At 36.6% G+C, this 26,300-nt stretch overlaps 1 protein-coding gene across 2 annotated transcripts in view; it reads right to left on the bottom strand.

Moving 5' to 3' along the window:
• The window catches only part of mycbp2 (MYC binding protein 2), a 100,848-nt gene extending 77,431 nt beyond the window's left edge, over positions 1–23,417 (bottom strand). For both annotated transcript variants that reach the window (XM_038302367.1, XM_038302366.1), the window contains exons 1-9: positions 22,786–23,417; positions 17,852–17,927; positions 6,819–7,034; positions 3,926–4,079; positions 3,613–3,809; positions 2,481–2,723; positions 2,249–2,320; positions 871–967; positions 694–767 (exon numbers count right to left, since the gene is read on the bottom strand). In XM_038302367.1, coding sequence (XP_038158295.1) covers positions 694–767; positions 871–967; positions 2,249–2,320; positions 2,481–2,723; positions 3,613–3,809; positions 3,926–4,079; positions 6,819–7,034; positions 17,852–17,927; positions 22,786–23,054 — 1,398 coding nt within the window. In that variant the 5' untranslated portion in view covers positions 23,055–23,417. The remainder of the gene's footprint in view (positions 1–693; positions 768–870; positions 968–2,248; positions 2,321–2,480; positions 2,724–3,612; positions 3,810–3,925; positions 4,080–6,818; positions 7,035–17,851; positions 17,928–22,785) is intronic.
• Positions 23,418–26,300: the final 2,883 nt, after the last annotated feature.

Raw genomic sequence — 26,300 nt, 5'->3', positions numbered from 1 at the left:
TCTTGCCCTCCTTGTGCAAGGTGTCGATGGTCGTCTTTTGGACAACTGTCAAGTCAGCAGTCTTCCCCATGATTGTGTAGCCTATAGAACTAGACTGAAAGACCATTTAAAGGCTTTTGCAGGTGGTTTGAGTTAATTAGCTGATTAGAGTGTGGCACCAGGGGCCATCAATTTTGAACCTTTTCACAATATTCTAATTTTCTGATATGATGAATTTGAGATTTTCATTTGTTGTCATTTGTAATCATCAAAATTAAACAAAATAAACATCTGAAATATATGAGTTTGTATGTAATGTATGAATATAATATACAAGTTTCACTTTTTAAATGGAATTACTGAAATCAATCTACTTTTTCATGATATTCTAATTTTATGACCAGCACCTGTATTTGTTGTTGAAGCACAGAGTAAAGCCTCCTCTCACCAGCTTGCTGAGCACTACGAAGGCTAACTGAAACAGTCCCCAAATATGTTTTCTAGCTTCTGAAAAAGATAGACTGAACTGTTTCTTAATGAATCCAGGTCCTATAAAACCCCACTATTAAAAAAAAAATATTAATATCCAACAGAAAATCTGCCACCTTATCTTTCAAAGCTCATTAGCAAGTTTCTCAATGGGGTTTGAGAAATATTTGAATATTTTTCTACAAAATTAGGTGCTAAAAAAAAAGAAAGAAAAAGAAAACTTACATCTTTACAAGCTGCGATTTGGTTAATGTATTCTCCATCTGTAAATATGATGTTTTGTCCGTCTGAATGTTGACCTGGAGCAAGAGAAAAAGGGAACATGGAGTTATTTAAGTTCATGTTGGTGTACCTTAACAGTAATTGATGACACTGAGCAGAGGAAGAGGGGGGGGTCTGTACCTGGCATGGTAACACCACCCTCATGCTCCAGGGTCTCGGGGTTAATCTTGATGGCCGACATACTGTGGTTAGTTGTGTCCCGATACAACAAGTAACCCTGCAGAGGCAACACAGAACGTTGTTACTGGTCTGAAATTACAGCAACTCTGGAAAAATTATATTTATCGAACGACGGCTGTTGCTCTCAAGTTTTGTTATGCGCTTGAGTTCGATTTAGATCATTGACAGAATAACTACTATTATAAATAATAAATAAATAGACTAACTAAATAAATTTCTTTATGTCTTTAATAGAATTATTTTACATGAAAATGAACAAATAGTGTCCCTAAAAATCATACATCCAAACAATTTGGATTAATTGGTTTTCCTGTGCTGTATGTGCTTAAAGAAGATTTTTTTTTTTTTTTTTTTATCACAGCTGTAAGGGGCTCCAAATGTAAACCATTTTGACAGTCATTACTTATAGAGGTGGAAAATTATTCAACATCAATAAACATTGTGGTATAAATAAAAATAATGTTATTACATTTGCAATATTTCAACATACATTATAGTCTATTGTTACAGCGTTTGGCACAGTTTGATGTTTGATGCACATATTTTTAAAATGTTATAGTGGCAGGAGTTTTTTGTTTTTTTGCAGCACTAATGGCTCATTTTTTTTTGACAGTTGGCTGACAGGAAAGGGGATATGAGAGAGGGGAGGGACAGGCGGCAAAGGACCAGAGGTCGGATTCAAATCCGGGTCGAGGATTAAGGCCTCCGTACATGGGTAGTGAGCGCTAGCCGCTGCGCCAGCTACACTCCCATATTTGCAGGAGTTTTGACTAATCGTCATACCTTCCCTACAGGCATCGTTGACATTTGTTGTTGACATTTGCTTTTCATAGGCTTTTCTTGATGTTGATATCAATATATTATTGGATAATATATCAAGATAAAGCGAATTTCTATTCTATTCTAAGATATAAGTTTTAGCTGTATCATTCAGAGCTAATTACTTATAAGATGGCATTCTTTACCAAGCTGTTTTTAGCCTTTTTCTTGTTAATGCCAAACACACAAAAAAAAACTGCATAGGTATTTGAGAGGTGGAGGACAAGAACAAGTCTGAAAATGGTGGACAGCCTTTAAAGCAGTCAAAACAAAACAAAAAACACTAGATTGAAACAGCAGAAAGTAGTCGATGTTCAAACAGCACAATGCTTTTCAATTATTTAAATTTTTTAATAAACATTTAATAATGTAAATAGTATAAACGTTGTAAGTAGAAGTAGAAAGATCTGATCTTGATATTTAATGTTTGCATCATTTAGAAATGTAATCATAACACTTGTAAAATGATTCCAAGGTAAATGGAAGCTGAGCTACTTACCTGAGCGAAGCCAAGCCATGACCTTTTCTCCTTTCGATTCCTTATTCGCGACGTGGAATTGTAGATGTGTCCCTGTGAGGAATCATCTCATATGAGCTGACAATCTTCACTCATGCTTTGTTAAATATGTAATTTTTTGCTACCTAAATTAAATATGATAAGCTTCTTCAATCACTATTCTTATGTTTGAAATATTAAGCAAAGTCCAAATGCATCTTAAGGAGACACATACCCTTACAGTACCACTATATCCAGAACCAACTTTGTAGAGTCCATCTTTGCAGAGCAAATACAGAAACGAGCCATCCGTCTGTAGAAGACAGCGCTCATCTTCATCGATGGACACCTCCTTCAGGACCCATTTGTTCATCAGTGCCGCGCGTTTGATGCCACTTCCAAACCAGTCCTGGATTTGGATTTTCCCGACCAGAACAGCCTGGACGCTTCTCTGTAGTGCATTCAGTATGGTGGGGACCTAGATTGAATAACAACAAAAAGCAAAAGCTCTGATGAGACAGAGGAGACTTCCTGCTATTTACAGTTGATGAAGATTTGAGTCACTTCTGATCATTCAGAAACTGTGGTTTCCTGTACATTTACATTTCTGTTTAAATCCATTTCTATGCACACATTCGCTGCCATCTATACCATGAAATTTTACCCACATACAACCAGACAGCTTGAAAGCTTCGGCCTGCCGCTTTGATGACTCATAATACATAAAATGTAAAAGTTGGTAAAGGATAAAATTTCAGCCTAAGTTTCTTTAATGCCACCCAAGTTGAGTTTAGAGTGTTTTCTATGTACAATTAAAGCAGTTTTTCTTTCAGGCAGAGAAAAAGATAAAAGGAAAAAACGATACAGAAGCAAATAGGAGACTAGCTAACTGACAGCGGAATTAAAGCAAGATAACATGATTAAAAAGGAAAGCTAGAGCAGCTTGACATTTTACCAAACTCAATTTTAGCTGTCCAGACAGAGCTCTGAGCATCTGTGCATAAAAGAAAATGGATGAAGGCTGCAAGCTATTCAATGCAGCTCAGAATGGACTTTATATTAAACCATATATCCATTTAGGGTTTCACCCCACCTTGGATAGAGGTGTGTTTTATGAAATACAAGCCCTGATCATACCAAAATAACTCACATCACGCAGGTAGGTAATCTTTGATCGAAGCATTGGAAAATGGATTGAAAAATATACAAAATAATAAGAAAAACGACCAACAATCAAAACAGTAGCTGGGATGTTTTACGTCTATATGAATATGGTTGATCTATAACACAAAGAGAAAAACTACAACATCTTTGGAGTATATCTCTTTAATTAACCTGTTTAAGTAAGTTTAGTTTGTAATAAATACCTGTATAGTCTGACAGGCATGGCTGCCATTATTAGTGAGGATGGCAGAGACCGCCTGCAGGATTTTGCCCGTATCTCCCCATGCCACCACTAGACTAAATAGGCATGCACAGGACAAAGCTGTAATGTCCTGTCCAGTTGGGTCGTTGGGCCCTGTGCTCCTTACTGTGGTCTCTAACAGCAGCTGGAAAAGAGACTCTGACAAAGTAAACAAAGACAGTTGAGTCAGGCATTTGGAAAAAACATAATAAAATATAAATAATTTTCTTTACAGAAAGGCTAGTGCAATTAGAGAAATGGATTTTTAACTTTACCCAATACATCAGGTGGCTCTGTCTGGAAACCCTCTGGCTGTTGTCCCTGCAGCATGTCCAGCAAAGCCTGCAGGCTACGCAGGCACAGCAGAGGGTGAGAGAACCGTGTCTCTTTTATCAGCTCGAAAACCCCACAGAGGCCGATGCCAATGATCTGCAAGGAAGAAAGTTGGTGTTTATTAAAGATCAGGGAAGTGGGACAGAATATTACAGCAAAACAATTTAGAACCTGTTGAGGTTTTGTACATTTTGATAAAAGCAAACACTGCATCACTCTGCTTAATAAAAAAAATAGTGTATTTCATCTTAAGTTATTAAAAACCATTTTAATATCCACTAATTGCATCAGGAGGAATAGCAGCAGTGATAGCCTGTGGTAGAGTCTGGCCCAGAAACAGATTCTCTTCTGATCTCTTGTTACTGTGTTTGTTAGAGATATGAAACAACGATCTGATATAATTTCCTAAAAGAGAAGACCTCTATCTGTCACAGAAAAAGGTTAGCCTTGAACATAACGACATGCAATAAGAAAAGAAAAAAAAAAGAGAATGATCCATTAAAATTTTTGAATTGTAATCACAAAGATTGTCTTAGACCTTTTACAGGGTGTATAAAGAAAATGGTAACTTTTAATTTAATGCTATTTAATACCCTGAAATAACAAGTACGCATGAGGAAAGAGAGAGAGACTCTAAAATAATTTATTTTATGTAATCTATGTATTCTAAAGTACCTTGAGAAGATTTTAAGACATATCAATAAAACTGAAATTCAATTTAACTGGAAATATTTGAAAACAGTGGATACAAAAATGACATTGAATGTTGAATGCCACAAAACATGGTACATTTGGTACAAATTATTTTTTTTTTTTTTATTTTTTTTTTTTAGAAAAGATGATTAATGCAAATGTTTCAGTTGGTTTGCTTTCGATTTGAGTTCTGACTCAATATTTTTCAATATATTACATTTTTCATTGTACCTCTTTCTTAGAGTCTTAGATTTTGTTAGCATTTGAGCCATAAGTGTACTAAAAAAAAAAAACAGTTCCACAGGTGAAAGAGTTGGCTATTTCTGAATCTGGAAACATTGCGAGAAACAATTTGGATACACCTTCATTAGAAGCGTGTGAGTGGTGTTGCACGGCTGTGTTCAGATTCCAGAGAACCCCACATGCAGAATTGCATTAGATCCAATTATTAAGAGTCTGATTTCCCAATGTTAGTGGCGGTAGTGCTGGCTCCAGCTGGTGCTGGGCCGATTGTTGCGGCGGCTGCTGCAAACGTGACTGCATTGTTTACAGAAATTTAACTTGACATTTCTAGCTGTTGTCTGCCCCTTACAGCTGACCTGTGGCTGTTTGACTGCTTGTGAGATTGTAATGGATTGTGCAATTTAAATAATTTTTTTCTCTTTCAAACTCGGCAAAATACGTGGCAAAATTCTTCGTCATCTTTACCCTCGACAGGCTGCATCCATGTTGCAAATTCTTCATGTGCCAGCCACTTTCTTTGAAATTTGCATTTTCCCATTTTCTAGCCTTTCCCGTTTAGCCGCTAGGCTTCTTTTCCAAACGTGCGGCTTTACAACCAACTAGAAGAAGATTTATCTGATTCCACGTGTTTGCATGACACCGACATGCGGAACCAAATAAATCTGATATAAAATATCTGGCTAAACTGGTTTTATAAACATTTTTTTTTTAATAAGGGGAATTTTAATGTTACTAATAATCACATTTAATTAATTTTTATAGGCAATCAAGGTCTTAATTTAAAAAAAAAAATTGATCTAATGATTTTTAATGCTTTTTAATGACCTGCGGAAACCCTGTTTTAGCTCCAAAACAGGGGGAAATTCTTCACTCTTTCCTGCCGTTAGCATTAACAACACTTTAAAAACACCAATAAAACATATGGCTTATTAACAACAGAAGAGGATGATATCTAAGCATCTTTTAAGCTAAAGACTTCAGGTTATCTTTTTCCAGAAACTTCAGATGAATCTGGATTGGCAATTGTTCTGATCTCTTGGGAGTTCAAACTCATGTATACAAATTAAAAACATCTTCCTACTTATTTTCCTGTTTCTGTTGTTGATGTACCTCTTCTTCTTATCAGTGGATAATTTCACAACTGGCAGATAATTATCCAAGCTGTACTGTAACTAAACAAACAAGCTTGGCTGATTGACTTAGATGCAAATTTTTGCTGTCTGAAAAGGAAATTCTTTGTGCAAACTGGCAGAGATGGTTAGCAAACTGCTGTCAAACTTGGGAAGATAAGTTTACCACCGTAACTGGTACTGGTCCTGTGATAGTGACACAGAAATACTTAAGATCCTAAGTTTCTAAGCTGCTTTCTCCATTTCCGAATTCTAACAACAAAAGGAAAACAAAAAAGCTCTCTTTTAGTGACGTTGTCTCGTATAAGGAAATACAAATTCCATCTTGTTACAGTAAATGACAGTGCCTAGGTAATTATGCAGGCACAAGGGTCATAATGTGATTACACCACAGCCATAGCAACATGTCAAAAGTCCACACTTTGACTTTGTTCTTATAAAGGCCTAATAGGTAGAAATAATCCAACGGGAAAAATGAAAGTCCAAATCGTTCCTGTTAAAACAGATTTTGAGATCAGAGTCTAAATATAGCCATTCCTACAAAACTACTGACCTTACAGGTTTATTCCAAAGCATTGTGCTTTAAAAATAACACCAAGTATATAAATCTGGAAAAGTCTGTTGTGGTTTAATCAAAACAAAAGGCCAAAGTGATCAATTAGATCCTGTGAACATCAAAGATCCCCTAAAATGGTATTGTTTTCTGCCATGATAACAAGCAATGAAGGCATAAAAAAAGAAATATAAAAAAAAACCTCTTAGTTCATACCTTTGGAAGCTTTACCGCTGGCTCACGGTACTCTTCCTCCTCCTCGCTGTCTGAGTCTCCGCTCTGCACCGAGGTCCTGGAGGCCAGAGCGAGGGAGGCCTCCTTCTGCTGCCAGTCCAGCACACAGTGTCGCACATTGCAGTAGACATTAAATGCAGAGGGGTTGCTGTGCAGTTTGATGTCCGGCACGAAGAGAGCTCCATCTAGGCTCTCGGCCTGTGGAGAGAAAAAAAACAACAAAAAAAACACTGATAATTAGGTTCTCAATTGGTGTATTAGAAGGTGCATTTTTTTAGACCTCAGAAAGGCAAAATAAAAAAAAATCATGGTTAGTCAACAGAAATCCAAAAATTTATTTCGGTTTCTCCGCTTTTGATAAATGAGGCAGTTATTTTAGAAAGTAATAAGATGGGCCTTTATCGGCATTACCTCAGTGCGTTAACGCCAGACTCTTAATCGCTGTTAATCTATTCTAACAGTTGGGTAGGGAGTTGGGTCTATACCAACAACGGTTTTCATCTTGATATTTTAGCGAGAATGTATATCAGGTGGAGAGAACGAATCTGTCTTCCAACCTGTGTAGGTGTGCTGTGACATTACCACATTCAACGTGACGTGCTGACATGAATGCTGCTATAAGCACAGCTGTATCAGCCTAGCTAACCAATCTCCTTGTTCAGTGGATAGCCACAAGCTGCTAGCCCATCACCAATCAGCTCGGGCTCGTTATGCAGGCCGCCACAGGTGACCCATCTTACAAACTACCTGTGAGATGAACTATCATGAGGAGAACACATGACCAGCATGCCACGGAGAAAGCCGCGAAAGATGAGAAGTTGATCGAGGCGACGTGCGTGTCAGATTTTTCAGGCACTATAATGTTAAAGTGGGACATCTATAATTGGAAGTGAGACACTATTTTTTGCAGCAAAAACACAGCAACAAATGAGCAAAAAAAATATTTATAAGCATAAGTAAGAAGAGGAAATTACGTGTATTTTTGCAAACATAAGGTAGCACCCATATAAATGTCTTCTGCAGAATAAGCGATTTCAATCTAGATTAATTCCAGGAATACAATGAGATTAATCTAGATTAAAAACATTAATCTATGCCCACCACTAGTAATAAGCAAACCAAAAAGCTTACATCCTCACAACCAAACACCTCTTTTTAAAATATATGTTGCATTCATATAAAATAGACATGCAAGAAATCTTAAGTAACAAAAACGCTTGGAATTAACTATTCATACAAATCCATCGTTATTTGTCTGCTTGGACAAACAGAGAGAATCCTATATGAATATTAGGTTTATGAGCTGAACAGAAATGAGCAAATCTGCATATTAAATTTTGGTTCCAATGAATCCTGTAGCTTTTATTTCAAGTAAACCTAACTAACGAGCTCCAAGTTGTCCTGCAACTGGAAATATTCGTAATAGATCTGTGAATGAGGTATGTAATGTTTTAGGGCAAACTACGTATCCATACTGTAAATTGTTTCAGTATCGACAACAAAGCAATCTACACACATATTTGCACAACATATATATACATATATATGTAGATTCTTATCCCAACAACAAAGACCACCTTAGATATCTGTACGTCTGAGGAAAATGTAGCCTATAATATGCTAAACAAAATGAATCTAAAAATATTATAAAAAAGTGTTCTCACCAGGAGTTTTAATGAGGATAGCATCTTAACAACGTCATAAAGGTCCCATATAAAGCAAAATTCACATTCTAAGCATTTTCTAACAGTCATGTGTATCCTGAAGCCTGTGTATAAGGTTCCCAAAGAAAAAAAAAAGCAGTTCCCCTCTCTCACTGTATTGTTCCTCCTCTTATATGTGCTAAAAATGCTTTATTTTTAAATCTTTCCCTTTATGAGGTCAATTGGGGACTAAGCTTACCCTCTAGCAGACACCATCTCTCTGCTCATCAACACAGACCATCCAAACAGACATGGCTAAAACCAACTTCTGAGCAAAGCAGAGCACCTGCTCTGTTAATGGCCTCATTGAGACAAAATCACCTGAGCCCATAAAGACTAAGAGGATGGATTTTTTTTGTGATGAAAATCGAACTACTTCACCTAAATTATTTCGAAGAAGCGCGCTTCACAACATCGGGTGTTCTAAAGCAGACTTCTCCACACACCTTAAATTGAAGAAAGGATCAATCAAAATTGTCCGTTACAAAGCTGTGAAGGTAAGAGCTGAACATGACTGTGTTGGACTGCTTAGCCTCTGAATATGTTAGCACTGCAGCTAACCTTTCTGTCTGAAAGCCTGTAAACATGTTTGCACTGCAGCTAATGTTTGTGTCCTCAGCTGTTTTGATAAGCGGGTGGTAGCAGCTCAGGTACTTCATTACAGAAGATGGAGCACATAGCAGCTCAAGCTAACTGGCTACTGGGTGAACTTGTTTGTTTATTGAAAGGGTTTCCAGTCAGCGCTTGAAGAACTGTATTGTTCTGTATGTAGAATGAATGCTCTTTGATCTATGCTGAGATGATTAGAGTGACATTTTACCGTATTTCCAATGGGATAAAAAAAAAGGGTACTATTGTTTTTAACAGCTTAAATGACTGGCAATTAGCAGTTTTCTGATCAAGCTGCACCGGTTATGTGTCATCACTTGTAAGCTGCTAAGAGCGGTCTGTACCAGCCAATCGGCTAAGGTTTTCCTGTGTCTTCTGTATTATTCTGCTCTAGTAGCCTCCATCATTACCAACTGACTGGTTGTCGGGACGCGGCCTTCAGGAGGGTGTGGAAAGCTAAAACAGCTCATTTAGAAGAAGGGTGAATGAAGATGCTATTGGTACATGCCGTCTGTGCAATCTGAGAAGAATTTTCCTGCTCAAACAGTAAAAACATGCTCTGGAGGACTTATTGTTAATATTTTCTATGTTCAAATGTGGTATAATAGGAAACCTTTAAATTTCAGGCAGTCTTAAATGTCTTTATAAAGCACAGTAAAAATACAGGTATCAACCTAATTCCATTGTAATTCTCAAAGTTTTTGCAAAACCAGCGTTTGTGCTGTAATTCACTGGGGAGGATGCCCAGATGTCAGTCAAAGTAGGCAAGTAGTAGCCTAATTTTCAGCATAATAGTGACCTTTGAGCATAAGCCTGTTACACTGAAATACGCAGGGGAAAACACTGCCAACTGCTATTGTCAATGGTAACCCCAACGAATAAAATAAAATTAAAATAACTGAACCATTGTTTTATTTTTTCCACTTTGTGTCCAAGTTCGTTAAAGTTTGGTATTATATTTATTTAATTTTAGATATATATATATCTAAAATTAAATAAATATAATACCACCTCCTCAAATCAATTGACCATATAGAGCAAGTAATGAAAAAGACCCAAAGCTGCCTTCTGAGATGACTTCTGAAAACAGTTTGAAAGGTTCATTTGTAAATACAGCACTGTTTAAAAAAAAAAAAAAATATATATATATATATATATATATAAAATGAATAAATAAAACTACCTTTTCCTCAAACACATTTCTTCTATTTTGGTATAATTTATATTAAACCCATCAAACATATTTTACTGTCAGGCAAGGATGACACTTAGGGCTAAATTATATGCATAAAACTCATATCATAACATATTTCTCAATTTTGGTTGCTATGGTTTCCTTTTGATTTCAGTGAAAGCTACATAAAGCCAAAAAAAAAAAAAACACTGCCAAGAATGTCCCTAATAGATGCCTGTTCAAAATGATTATTTTATATAAACCCATCCAATAAAAAAAAAAAAGAAAAGAAAATCTAAATATTTGCTTAAAAAATAAACGCATAACACTTTACAAAACCTGGAATTTTTCATCAGTGAAAAACGCTGTAATCATAAATTGGAATGTATTTTGAAATATCCAATATTTCATATCATTCCTGGAAAAAAGTTTGTCATTAAATAGTTTATCCCCACTACTGAAACAAAACACTTATTTCATTTAAAGGAGAATTCCGGTTTTTAACACTTTTAGCCCATTTTCTGTAGTGTCCAAGATGAAATCGAATGATCGACACCAAAATTTTGACAATTGCTCCTGTCTCTGCTTTTTGGCTCATTTAGAATCCACCCCTGGCTGCTTCAGAATGGCTTCCATAGTGCATGTCCGATAATGTCCTTAAAACAACTTAAACGTTCTTTTTTTTAAATATTCTACTCACCGGGTCGTCAGCGCTGTTCAATGACGTTCCAAAAAAAGTTTCGTAAAGAAAAAACGTTCCTGTAGTGTTTTATTTAGCATTTTGTAAATCCCATTGAGTTCTGTTGGAATAGTCAATATCCCTCCGCCACCGGAAACGGAAATGGGGCCTGTTTACCCTTAGTTGTAGTCTTTTCGCAAGGCCCAAGTGTTTATGCTTCACTCTGTGTACTCCGACGTCGAGGTGCTAACGTCTCTGTTAAACACTTTAAAAAACTCTGAAAATGGAATACGAAAGGTGGATTCTTGAGGAGGACATATTGGACTTTGAGTTTGACGGTAGAGGATACCGTCGCCAACTAGTGGTCTGGAGTGTGCAACGCTTCAGATTCGAACCGGAAGCGGAAGTTTATAAGCGGTTGTGATGTATCAGAAAAAATAGTTCTGGGATTTACGAAATGCTAAATAAAACAAGACAGGAACGGTTTTCTTCACGAAACTTTTTTTGGAACGTCATTGAACAGCGCTGACGATCCGGTGAGTAGCATATTTAAAAAAAAAGAACGTTTAAGGTTGTTTTAAGGACATTATCGGACATGCACAATGGAAGCCATTCTGAAGCAGCCAGGGGGGGATTCTGCATGAGCCAAAAAGCAGAGACAGGACCAATTGTCAACATTTTGGTGTCGATCATTCGATTTCATCCTGGACACTACAGAAAATGGGCTAAAAGTGTTAAAAACCGGAATTATCCTTTAAGTGACAGGACCTGTTTGTTTGGCAAACGTTATCTCTACTAGGGCTGAAACAATCTGATTAATCGATTATTGAAATAATAATTAATTTAGTAATTGATTAATCACTAACTGGAGTATCGAGACTAAAACATGCCTTTAGCTCACAGAACGACCCATTTAGAGCAGTGACTATACCAAAATTGTAAAAAAAAAAATAAAAATACGCAAACATTTTGCATTTAAGATAAATAAAACTTTTTTGTCTTTCAATATGTTCTACCCAGAACTCAGGTGGAAAAGTTTTAGTTTTTAACCTTGTTTAATTTCATAAAAAGCCTTTTTTAATGAACATTTCGCTGTCCTATTATTCATCAAAAAAATAATCAACGGATTTATGCATTTGCAAAATAATCGTTAGTTGCAGCCCTAGCTCTACCTCTGAGTGGACCGTTTCCTGCCTGCTTGCAACAAAAGATGAGATGAGACTGGGAATCATCTTCCCCCACACATGACCAATCCACACTGGCATCATTTCTCCCACCAATTCTCTTTTCCTGGTACCCCAATTACTGCACCTCAGAGGACCAGTCCATGAACTCCTGACTTCCAGCGGATGCCCCCCACACTGGCAGCACTTCCAAACCTCCACCAAGCTGTGTCCGCTATGCTCAAGCATAGAACCTGTTCAAAGTATCCCAAAGATACTGCAATACCGGCGGTGCTAAGGTGTACGACCTTCCACATGAGGTGGAAGGTTGACCTTTTCGTCCATCCTTTGCAGTCTATGGTCAGGAAAAACAGACAGCCGACATCTACACATCCTGGATACAAACAGCTTAGGCTTAACTTCATGTCGGCATTACAGAGTACAGTCACAGAGAATATTTTACCCCAGACTGTCTAAATAACAAAATAATCAGAAAATGATTACTCTGCTGTGAAACAAAATAAGTATTTTTGCACAATCACAGTCTGCCTTTCTTTCTCCATGCATAAAAAAGAGGCTTTACATAAACATACATATTGTTCCTGTTATCCTTATTAAATTACTCTAAGGCATTTATATTTTTTAATTATTGTCTACACGCTGTGAACCAAAGTAAAATTCCTTTTCTGTGCAGATAATCTTTCTCCTTGTCTTTGCTAGAACAATAGAAACAACACAAAAGGCATATTGAGCTGTTTTATTCAAAAATCATGAGCTATCCGATTCTTATGGGGGTATAAATATGTTTACATGTAAATAAGTTTAAATCTGATTTTCTAAGGATGTGTCTTTTAAAAACACTCTCCAAATAAGCAGCTTGAACCCATCTCATCTACTCCCTCACCGATCCTTTGCAGCATACAGTGTTTTTTTCTTCCTTTTTTAATCACTTTATTCTTACTTTTTAAAAAATGATGAAATCAGGATTAAAACAACTATTAAGGCAAAGATCTTCTATAACCATCATTATTAGACAAACTGCAGCTGACAGAGAAACTCGATAAACAATCCCACTAATTGCTGACTGCTTTCCCGGTCCCACCAAGGGAAGTATTTTAACCAAAGTGCTGAGGCAACCTCCAGAGAATCCCATCGATCCACCAAGTAGCTCTGCCACTGCCGTACTCTCGCCATCCAGATCACAGATAGTGAGGTCATCTATTGAAAAGGACAGGGTCATTTATTATCAACTACAACCCATGAGGAGGAAAAGGCTAAAACAACGGTCCTCAAACAGGATCATCAGCTGATCTCTTTACTACCGTACCATTTGTAACTCAGGCTACAAAGCATTCATGCCAGGAAATTTAGCCATGTAAATACTAAAAACCGGCAAAGATAACTATATCCTGTTAAATTTTTGAAACAAACGACAAATCTTAGCAACTACAATTAATCTGTAGTAATAATATGTGGTACTGATTTGAAATAAAACCTGAGGAACCACACACACAACATGTCATGAGAATTAAAGCTAATTTAAAGTACAGACTTTTATTTTATTTTTAAACCTAGGTCTGTTTTAAAGTGCTTGATGTAGGAATCCATTTCCAAGAGCAGATCTGTGAGGGTTTGCATCTTATAAAGTTCAGAGGAGCGACAATCGGTGGTGAAAGAGATTAAATGTTATTAATCAAAGCATTAGAAACAGATTGATGAAAAGCAGCCCATCCCATCTGAAAGCGAGCAAGAAAATGAAGATCCCATTATGCAATATGTAAATCCAGCTGCCTCACTCATGTTTCTTCTCAATTTGGGAAAAAAATAAATAAATATAAAGAATCAACCACACGACACAGGCTGCTCCATTATTTTATTTTGTGTGCTTTCCGTCCATGATCTAAAGTCAGCACTTAGAAGTTTTCCAGAGTCAATAGCAGTACTTGAAGACATTTAATGGCTTTGAGTGTCAAGGAAATATCCTACAGTGATAATGATAAAAAAAAAGCCTGTGGCAAAAAATAAAATCAATTACATAACAGCATATTACAGAACAACGCACAAACAGTTCCTTCGTCTTACGAAGAGCTCTCTAGTTGCCGTTTAAGTTCAAGTTAATATTTAGGACCCCAGATATCCTCTATTGATGTTTAAGACTTTCATTTTGACGAACTAAAGAAAGTGGTTTTTCAATTGTACTGGTTTGTTGATGAAAAACAGAACAGACTTGTCAAAGCTGGACAAATTAAGAACAGCTAAAGATTGTTAAATATAATACTAAAGCTAAGAACTGCTGTCCAAAACTGTCAAATAAAAAACATCTGAATATAACTGAAAGTTTCCTTATTTTCAGTAACCTAATACACTAATAGGGGTGAAGAATAAAATAGATTTGAGCTCAAATCGTGTTTCTAACATTTAAAGATTCAGACTTGATTCTCATTTTCTTTAAAAACGATTTTTTTTTGTGGGTGCGGATGTGCCTCATCAGGAACCGTAGTGTTTGGCGAAACCAATGAGCACCGTGAGCTATGCACAGGCATGCAAGCGTTAGCCTAGCAGGCTACAGAATGGTGTGTAGTGTTGTGTGAGCTACTGTGTTTGTTGCCGCTAAAGTATGGAGGACGAAGAAAAAGAAATTCAACCGCCTCCGCGGTCTTTAAATGCAACCATTTGGAAACACTTTGGATTTTACCTTCAACCCAGCCGGGTGAGAAAGGGCTTGACATGACTCATGCGATTTGCAGAGATTGCAACGGTAAAGTTAAGTATTTCGGGAGTACTTCAAATCCCCGTTCTCATCTCGAAAGAGTCCTAAATTAATCGTTTCTGAATCAAATCGTTTGGATTTAAAAGAATCAGGGGAAAAATTGAACTGTGACCCCAAGAATCGATTCTAAATTGGAATCGTGGGAATCCCAAAGATTCCCAGCCCTATACACTAAGTCAAACACGCTACAAATTCAACACATACTGCTGTTTTAGCTTTTATCGCTATTAATTATGATGGTTTTCCTTCACAAAACAATAACAATAAGATTAGAATTACAGAAAAATTAAAATAAATACATTCTAATGTGGGCTTGATGAAAAGTATGCTTCATAACTGCTTAAAGGGTGTTACCACCAAAAGAAAAATAAGCCAAAGGTATTCTATGACTGTAAAAAAAAAAATGTATGCTAATGGCTTAGAGCAACTTAACATTACAGAAAGTGGTGATAGGTTGATTGATTTGTTTGTTTTGATTTGTCGTATAATAAATGATCAGCACTGTTAACTCATGAATTCCTTCAAATCTTTTTTTTCTATTGCAATATAACACACAGTAAACATGCAGTGATTAAGCATGGGTTTGCAATCTGTAAAATCTTCATCATGTTTGTAAAAACCTACAAAAAGGACCTTTTCTCTGTCACTAAAACTGACTGAATCGTTATGTCACTATAAAACTATGAAATTCATACATTGACTGTATAATCTGGTGAACTGTAAAGTGCCTTGAGATGACATGTGTTGTGAATTGGCGCTATATAAATAAACTGAATTGAATTGAAATACAACAGAATCTGAATAAAAAGCCTCCCATTGATAATTTGCGTTGCTATCATAACCTTTGTCTGTTTTTAAGACAACAAATTATTTTATTTCTAAAACACCTGTAATAACTAAACCTCAAAGCCCAATTCTGTGCTTCACAATAAGTGCTACATTTACCACATGGTCTAAGCATTACCAAGCTAGCTGTGGAGCTTCGCTTTGAAAAAGGGAGTCACTTTAAACCTTTGAACCATTTAAAGGAAAATGTCTCTGTCTGCTGCACAGAAAAGCAGATTACTTCCTCTTGTCAAGGATCTGCGCTGTATCATACTGCGTGAGAGCTGAAGCTCTCTAAATATTAAAAAAAAAAACTAAGTGGCGGAAGGGAACCGAGTAGTAATTGTTGGATTTGCATCAACTGATGAAATGTACAAATATTTGACAAATAAAACTATTTCAGTCATTTCTTGAAGATAGAGATGCTCTCCAGTTGCTCCACATACCAAGGTAAATTTAGAAACCAAAAACTTACAAAGTTATAACATTTTTTTTTCAGTTTTCTTGGTTACTTAAAAAAAAAAAAATAATAATGCTTTCTAGACGATAACATTCACACATCAACTCAGCATAGTTTTTTTACAATCTCAATTAAACCCTATGGGTTTCATCCATGACACTATAACAGTAATTATTACGTTATTATAGAAACACACTCTATCACAATGCCAAATATTGGAGCAGGGTCCTGATTTGGAGAGAGAGATAAGGGTTTAAAATGTCATAATTTATTGAGATAATCACAACAATAATAAAAACAGCCAGAGCGTCACAACGCAAATGTTTTTGTTTTTTTCTTAAATAAAACAGACTTACTAAAGCACACTTGTAAAATATAAATAACTTATGTTGACAGTGGAGTCTAAAATTGTTCAAACACCAAAATGGTGCAAACACAATATCCTGGTACCACTTTGATGTATGTTATATAAAATTTGATGCGCCACAAGGCACATGAAAACCATGTAAACATAATGTTAGTCTGGCAAACTAGCATACAGCTGTTAAAAAAAAAACACAAATAAAACTGAAAGTTTTCAGACTGCAGCTCTATTTACAGTTACATGTAAGAGCATTTCAGTAATATAGAAATAAACTAATTTTCAATATTCATTTGAATTTCCCGTTCTGCTGCTTAATATTGCTATAATTATGTACAGTTATGGTCTGTTTAAAAGGGAACAAACAGCACAACATCAGCCTACAAACAAGATGTTACATCATGCTCTTCATAGAAATGACAAGCACTTTTTGTCTTTGTCCTACTTTCATGTTTCAACGTTGTAGCAGAGGAGGAAGGGAGCAGGAGATTTCAAACACTTCTACTCTGAGTACTCCACAGTCAGAGGCATGAAAGAGCGAGAATGAGAGTGACAAGTACAAACATAACATGACCTCCCAATGTCCAACTAACAGCAATCCTGACTGCTATCCAGTCTCGCTAAAGCCTTATTCCTCTGACTGCAAAGGCTGCTATATAGAACTGCTAGAAATAATCTCATAAGTAAAGTTTTACTTAAAAAAACAACAACAAATGGTCCATATAAGCCAGATTTTTGGATGTCAAATTTTCTATAATTTGTGTAACCTTTGGTATAATTCGTCCTCTAGTTTGAAAAACTCTGACGTGTTTAGGGTCTAAACAACACAATGGCATCCTTTTTTTGTTCCTTCTTTAGATGAAGGAGATGGAGGCAGGAAACTGTTGCCGTGGAGATGTGGAACACATTATGTCGCTTGGCAACAGCCCATCATGTACAAGTCAGAGCCACTCCCCAAGTGCTCCACATTCAACCTACCCAGATTTATGTTTGGACGGGCTAAAGCTCACCTGGCTGAGTTCAAAATGGACTAAGGCCACATATCTGTCTGCCACAACTGCATCAGTTCAGTGGAGCCAAATCTGAAGTATGGGTTTATCATAAGGACCAAGAGGCAAGATATCAACAGATTATGTCATCTCCTGCTATCTAGGAAGCTTGTTAACAACGATAAAGGCAAAAGAAAATCCTGTTGACTTTGTGCTTAAAACCCTTATAAACAAATATAGAATAGATAAGTATTAAAAAGGTATCATGGAACAATTTCTTACCTTTGTTCTTGATTTGACTTTTGACTTGACTTTTTGTCGCCTTTTCAGTTTCTTCTTACTCAAAGCCTTCTTCCCCCTGTTAGCACACAAAGAAAAGGCAGTTAGTTTAACATAACATAACATAACCTTCCACAGACATAACCTTTAGTACAGAAGTTCAAACCACTCAGTAACTGGAGCATCATATCATCCAAAAGTTAACACTTATACATGCAAAACCCCACACTTCTGTATTGTATTGTTCATATTTCACTAAAGGCTCATTTAGACCAAAAGGCACTCCAATTTTGAACACATACTTTCTTCAAGAAGTTAAGATTGTTTAGGTCCTATACATTAGGAATCAAAAGTCTACTTGTCTAACATGTCTTTGTAATTCAATATTTTCTTTGTACCTCGAGCTTTGTCTTAAAAGGCTGAGCTTAATTAGCTTTATTAGCTAGATATAGTGGAGGCTGATTCCTGAGTTGAAGATCAGTCACAGTAAAAACTAGGTTACCCAAATGTATGTAGTTTTTCCTTGAACCTTCTCTAAATATTGACTGTTTGACTTAAAGGATATAATGCAAAAAGAAAAGTTCAATAATTTGGGTAAATTGGAGATGAAAGATGGTTAAAAACTTTAAAAAGATATTTACATTTATCCTGAAACAGAAAAGAACCCAAAGTAGAATAAAACAGGAGTATTTAGTCCCTGTCTGGGAGTGTGAATTAAAAGGGCCCTTCCCTTAGGGCAACAATGTGATCATTATGGGACAGTGAAATAATCAATTCAGGAGCAGATAAAAACATAAACAGCCTTCTTCTTGTTTTGGTTGAACAACGGTTCAACCAAAGTGATAAAAAAAGTAGATGATAAAAAAAAAAAAGACTCCCAGAGGCTGAGATTAAAAATTTAGGACTCAAAACTCAAAAGAAGTTTTGTCAAGAAAACAGGCATTAAATAAATCTACACATCATCTGCATATCTATGGAATTTGACACTGAGCTCGGTTACGATTGACCCAAGTGTGAACATACTTAAGGAATAAAAGGGGTTGTAAAATGGAACCTTGTGGCACACCACATCAGAAGAGGAATAGCAGAGGTGCCACTGAGTAAGAAAGAAAAAAGTTATGGCAATCGAGTACCTTCTATGGATGAGTACAGGAGGGAGAAGGAAGCCATGAGGTGGGTTTAAGCTGAGGAACAGAAGCTATGAGGGTAACTTACCCTTACCTATAGCTAGTTGGCTATCGTAGTGATGTACACAATAGGCTTAGGGTACAGGGCTATAACAGTTCAAGAAAATATCTTACTGTGTTATTATGCCATAATGAATATGATAAAGGTGTTGGCAAACACAAAAAAGGGCTCTTAGAACCAACTAACTACAACATGATTAAAAACTTTAATAATACAGATTTAGTGCTATGTTGGATCTAAATCAAGATTAGAGTTTATCTAAAAAAAAATTATTTTACTTTGTAGAGATGGAGCAGGTTTTAGATGGGTCTAAAATATGATTAAAAAAGGATCAATGTGCTTTTTTTAAAACACTGCATGTTTGAAGGTTGAATGTAAAGTTCCTAAACTAAGACATGAGTTTATAGATGAGGACTAAGAATAATGAAACCTTTCTATCAGTTTGTTAAATGAAATCAAGGGGGGAGTTTGTAGAGTTCAGAGAAGTAACACTTTGTCCAATACAGAACAAGACAGTAGTTCTATTCAATATACAGCAAAAGAACGCTCTAATCTAGCATTGGTAGACATATCCAAAACAATTCCTATAGATGCTAGTTTTGGAAAAGAAAAGGAGAGAAATTTCACACAAGTGGTGATTGAGGCATCTGGTATAACAAAGGTAAGTGAATTTATACTAAAATTAATGGTACTAATTGACACCCTGATTCAATCCCTGGTGTTAGTGATATTATTGGGAAGAAAATTTGAGATTTTAGGTATGGAACTGTTCAGCCAAGGCCCAGCTCTAGATATGGAATATATGATATGTACCACTACCAATAGAGTCCAGGATCTCATGGCAAGTGTTGTTAAAAAAAAAAAAAAAAGGACAGATAGTCAACAGAAGATAGATCTAGGTGTCCAGACTTTTTGATGAGTAAAACTGCACCGATTAAGGCAGTAAACCACCCAACAGTAGGGATGCACCAATCCACATCTCTTTTCCCCCTTTAATTTGATTCCAATAATTAAATTTGGAAATCTGCAGACCCCAATACTTTTTCAATATCAGAGCTCTTTTGCTATATTATTGCTGAATTTGTTTTTAAGTCTGTCATGAACTCCTCAACTATGATATGAATAAATGCACACATGAATATTCCAAAAGGCAATTTGAGATAAGGAAGTGATAAAGACAGTCAGTTGTGTTAACAGGACAAATTCCATCCTGAAAACAAATATGTAACCATTGAAGTTCAAAATGATTTTACCTATGATTTTGATTTGGAATATGCCTCTATGGATTGCCTCGATTCTCATCGATACCACTATTAATATCGGATTGATGCACCTTCACCCAAACATTGGTGGAGGTGAGAAAGCAATGAGGAAAACCTGCGGCCACTTCATTCCTGGCTGGACAGGGAGAGTGGAGAAATTTAGCAGGATGACTACGGAATAAAAGAAGGTCCAGAGTATCCCTGAAGTAATACGTTGGTCAAATTACTGGTTGTGTAAGAATAAAAGAAGCTAAAGGTATAAAAACTCAGGTGAGTGAGTAAATTCATGAATACTGAAATCAATTTAAAAAGGCCCATAGTTTGGAATATATAAGGAAGATTTAAAAAAAAAATTCACTAAAACCCTTACTAAAGTACAGTATGGATGAGGTCAATAACAAACATCTGCAGTTCAAAAAAAGAATGTGTTTGTGTGTACAGAGGTCTGCAGTCAAAACATTCAAAAATCATTAAAAACAAATTTACTTTAACTGGGGAATAGACTCTAAAAATGGCAAGTAAAATAAGTAATTTGGCAAAAAGAAGCACAAAAAAACAATAAATTTTTCCCATCTCTTCTTTGTCTGTATAAATGTTTGGTTCGGAACTTAAAATGTGGGAAAGATCACAGATTGAGCCCGTTTTGCTATTCTATCATTAAACGAAAGAAATGGATAGATATATCAAACAGCAACATCAATATGAGCTGCAGCCCTAGTGCACAGTACCAGTACCAACACCACAGCAAGCCAAACATGAGGAGCAGAGGATAGAGCAGTCAATGGGAAGGGCTCTGATAGCTCACTGTTTTCAGTCATGTTTCTGTCAAAGAAAGAGCATCAAGACAGTAAGAGTAGAAACCTTAGGCTGTACTGTCCCTCTTTCTGCATGCTACTAGTCAGATGACTACTAGCTAGAAAGAATAGTTTGGTTGTTAGAAAATATATAAATGCAAACTGCAGATTTAATCCTTATGGCAGCAATAATAATTATTCAATATTATATATGGGGTGTGAAATTAAATAAATTTGATCATATTATGCTTTTACACCATATTATTAAATTCAATTCAATTCAGTTTATTTATATAGCGCCAATTCACAACACATATCATCTCAAGGCACTTTACAGTTCACCACATCATACAGTCAAATTGATTCAAAATTTTCTATCCAAGGAAAACCAGTTGATTGCATTGACTCAAATGCAATCCCTCACACTAAGCATGCTTGTAGTGACAGTGGAGAGGAAAAACTCCCTATTATGTGACCAGAAAAACCCAAGCAGGTTTACTGAATGCCAAGGGGGAAATCTCTGGATAGTTTTCACTTTCAAAACCCAAAACAGGATTTTAGCTTAAAAAAAAACACCTAATTAGTCCTCCACTAAAAACATCCACTTGTCTGGCATTAATAACAATTTATATGTAATATCAAACCCCCACAATAAAACATTAGATAGAATGAAGTGTTCATCTATGGTGTTATTTTTTTTACTATATGAATGTAGCAATTAAATAACCCAATGCCAACAAATACAGATCAATTTAACAATATATGAAGGTGTTTGGAGCAAAAAATTAATAATCATTTTGTTTGTGAGCAAGAATTAATATTTATCAAACAACAAACCTGACTGACTGGAATGACGTAAGTGTGTTATGACAGAAAAGCATTACAGTTGATTCAACTGCCAACAAGGCCATATAAACATGGCTTAAGTTGCACGGCATAATTCCTAGTTTATATTTAGCGTTATATTTGTGTTTATTATTATTATTTAACTCATTTCTGTGGAATTGACATCTGTTAAGAAAACATTGGGGGGGGGGAAGAGGAGCTGATGGCTGATGTCTGTTAGCCGGCTAACAGTGACGCTGTTGATGGGCCTAAAACCTTAAACACGACAATACTAAACTGACCGACACGTTTTGTCAAGCATATATTTCCTCGTTTAATAAAAAGAAGGGGGAAAAAATAAGGTTGTAATAGTGTTTCAGTGAAGCAAGGTGGTATTCTCTCTTCCAAACAAACTGACATCCTGCTGTAATGACAGCTAGCTAGCTAGGTTTTAAAGCGTGAAAGCTGTATTTATTCCCAACAAATCAGGACTTTATAACATATTCACTTCTCATAATTCTTCTTGAATCATTTTTTAACTAAATACGAATTCCCCGGAATAAAACCCATCCGCATAAGGGTGAAGTAACGTAACGTTAGCTTAGGGTTGCACCCCTAAGCTAAGGAAGTCATAGCAAACTGAAAAATAGCAAGATGTCTCCTCAGGCATATTATTAAGTATCTCCCATAATTGCTCACAGGTTAAATATTAAACATTATGTAAAGTAAAAGGGGAATATATTTGGTAAATAATATTTGACTTAGCACCGCCATGAAAGGGTTAAGGTTAGCTTACAGCCGTTAGCTCTATTAGCACTCCAAGTGACAGAGCAGCTCAATGTATTTTTTTTTTTTTTTTTATACCAACCTTCCCTGGTTTATCCCCTGCTCTTTATCGTTGATGGCGGTGGTATAAATCCGTCTGTATCGTTCCGCAAGGGCTCGTCCTGAGAGCAAAAGCTGGTACCGAGTCCGACAATCCGACTGGGCTCCGAGAGCAGGGCAAGAACCCATCCCCGAACCGATGGTTGTGAGATCGGCTCCCGCTCCAGAATTTACCCTGACACCCAGCCCCATGGACGGCGATAAGGAAGGTAGAATCCCCCCTCCACCGGCGGCCGCTGCCGCACACATCATCGTTTAACAAAACAATGCATATATAACAGGTAACAATCCAGCCATCAGATGCGATTCCCTCAACGTCACATCATTTGCCCGCTCCGATCTGCAAAATCTTCGTAATTAGCATCCAGTGTTCGGAGTTATCACAGACGCAGAAAAAAAAAGACTGATGCGCAGTGTCAACACGGCGTTTCCGTCCCGGAGAGCAGACCTCCTCTAGCCCCAGGGAAAAGATTAAGCAGAACAGCAGAAATGAAAGTTCTCATGTGTAAAGCTGCAGTGTTTCGGTTTCATTCGTTCCTTGAATATTTCTTGACCCCAAAAAGGCAGCACCCTCAGCAGGGCTGCCATCTTAGCTCTGTCATCCCGCCGCCCCTCCCAGACTCAGTCCTGCGTCGCCAGCATGCTGGAATATCATCAAAGCTTAAAACTATAGATGGATCTAACTTGCCAGCAATACTATCGATTTGCAAAACAAATTACCACTTGTGTAAATCATTTGGAGCATTAATGTTTATTGCAGGAAGCCTAATTAAATCCAAAGCGTAAAAACGCACACATTGCATAGATTTACAGACTGATGTTTATTAATGTCGATTGAATAAGATCTGCAAAAACCAACAAAAAAAAAAGTTGTTTTTTTTTTCAGAATAACAGAATAAAATAGGATATTTTATGACAATAACAGCACTGGTGTGGACATGTCCCCACCAATAATTTCAATACATAGACTTTGGCAATATGTGGGACAAATTTCTAAATTTAAAGGAGGATAATCACTAGTGTAGCTGAAAGAAAAAATATCAATCCACAGTTTTCTGGATGGATTGATGGATGAATTAAACTGAAATTGTTTGCATATAGGGAGGCATGATATATTGCTGTTTGCATCAGAATCGGCTGGTATTCATCCTTTTTTATATACATCAGTGTCTATCTATAAATACAAATGTCAGTGTATTTTGGGTCTTTTGTGTTCTCCACAATAGGAAAACTATTAATTCAGTAAATATATGTTTGAACTCATTTTTGGAAAATACAAACCCCTTTGAAAGCATTTGTGTTGAGTAACTGTAGGTCCATCGCCACCCTTAGAGTGTCCCCAACAACTTTCATCACAAAGTTACACACTTGAATAACAGTGTCTGATCTAATTAGTTATATATAATGGCACAGCAGCCCAGAAAACTAAGCTTCACAGTTGTCCCCAGTCTAGTTTTTTAGCCAAAGTAAAGTATTTATTCTCCCGCACCACCTCTACTTCTTCTGACTGTTTCTACAGCATGCCACAAAGCTATCCACCAACTCCCTTTTCAGCTTCTTGTCTTTTCAGGTTTTTCAGTATAAAAATTCCCAACCGATGAGAGTCCCGTACCACAGTGTGCTCCTTCACTGCTGAATATTTGGTCAGACATTTGACTCTAGTCTTACAATCTTTTGGTCAATTCTTCAGGTAATCTTTTATCCAGGCTATTTTTAATGCTTCAACCTGATCTACCTCTTCTAGCGGGGAAAAAGTACAGTACTCTGAACATGTTCCTTGAGTAAATCTCTTGAATAATACATGTTTTTTGAGTCCACACTTGAGTCCCCTCTATGATTTCCCCTCTGATTGAAGCCTAATTGAGTAATTGCCCACCTCTGCATTCAAGTACAGTGATATCTCGGTTGTTAAAGCAGGTGTTTGTACTTTTTGTAGTGTAAGAATACAAAATGTAAAATAATCTAATTGGCATAAATCAGAATAGATATTGCTCTGTGTGGTAGGGTTGTCGAAATAGTAAATATTTTTAAATAAAGACCTGATAAATAGATTTCCTCTCGTCAAAGAGACAGAAGGATGCACAAGGAAAAGGTGAACGGCAAGAGAACAGGGCCTGTTTTTAGCAATATGGAGTCAAAATGTCAGTAAAGGCCAAAACACACTGTGGTGCAGAGGTAGGCTAGACCATGAGGTACACAGAGAGCATGTCCAAGATTTATTTATTATATTATATTACACTCGGTGAAAATGTATTTAGCAATTACATTTTTTTTCTCCTGCACCTCTCTGGTTTTGGAGAGATAGTATTTCTTGTCATTTTTTGCAGTGGCGGCAAATATCTGAGCAGACCTTTACATTTGCTGATGCAGGGGGAGGAACAGAGATGTATGCAGCTGCCGGTTGTGATGCATCATTGGCTGGGAGGCATTGAATCGGTCCAATGACAAGGGAGAAGTCAATCTATATTGTCTCTTTTCATAGCAACCTAGAAAGCATTTACAAGATGCATCACTTATGATACAATTAAGGGAGTTTTATCTTCAAAACAGATGACAATCAGCATCACTGAGGTGCTTTGTCCTGTTTATGCTTAAGTAGAAGGAATGATTTGATTGTGATTTGTGCACTCCACATTTAAACTCTGTTGGTTTAACCCCTGTTTGCTAAAGACAAATTCTATTCCATCAAGCAGGAAGGAGGAGGGTATCTAGACCAAATATACATTTTTGTTTTATCTGATATAAGAGGCAGGTAAAATGAAAAAACTAAGAATACGTTATTAAAGTATATAGTCTACAGTGTGGTTTACAGTCTGTTTTATGTCCTTATTGGTTCTCACATGTTTTTTAGAGCACAACTGGCTGGATAAACATGTCTGTAGACAAAACTACTAAAAACAAATATGATTTATGTTCGGAGCAGTTATGTTCATTCAGACATTGACACTTTTTAGGAAAAAGGGTCATAACCTTATTTTAATATAAACCTTTTTTAGCATCTTTATATAGAATATTACTAAAGGTTCAGTCCATATGACAGCAAAGTTTAAATGGGTATACAGTCAATTTAGTTCTGGGGAAAAAGAAAACACAAAACAAATGTTGAGTCAATCCCCATCTTGTTTGCAGTTAATGAACAGTTTGACAAGTTCAACCTTCTGTCCTTCACGTTTTCCTTTTACCCCTGCTGTTCTAAACCTGATTCATATCCATAGGTCCTTAATAGACAGCAGCAGAGCTTTAATATATATAACAGGAGGTAGTTTTGCCCTTTAAATCAGGTGTGATGGAGCAGATCCACATCTAATAACTCGACACCAACCCCTAATGACTGGAATACAGCACCATTGCTGTACCTTTGCAGTACCCTTAGTTTTACTCATGCCATTGTGATCTTTGGATTGTGGAAAGTGGTTGGGAAAAATTCTGGTGAGGTAGAGATGAGGTCCAGAGCAGGGCTCTGCAACTGTGGCTCCAGAGCCTTTGGCCCTTTCAGTG

This window comes from Cyprinodon tularosa, unplaced genomic scaffold, assembly GCF_016077235.1.
Source record: "Cyprinodon tularosa strain WSP-4 unplaced genomic scaffold, ASM1607723v1 ctg49, whole genome shotgun sequence".
Classification (NCBI taxonomy): domain Eukaryota; kingdom Metazoa; phylum Chordata; class Actinopteri; order Cyprinodontiformes; family Cyprinodontidae; genus Cyprinodon; species Cyprinodon tularosa.
Note: the sequence above shows the minus strand (reverse complement) of the source record. Positions and strands in the feature narration are given on the sequence as shown.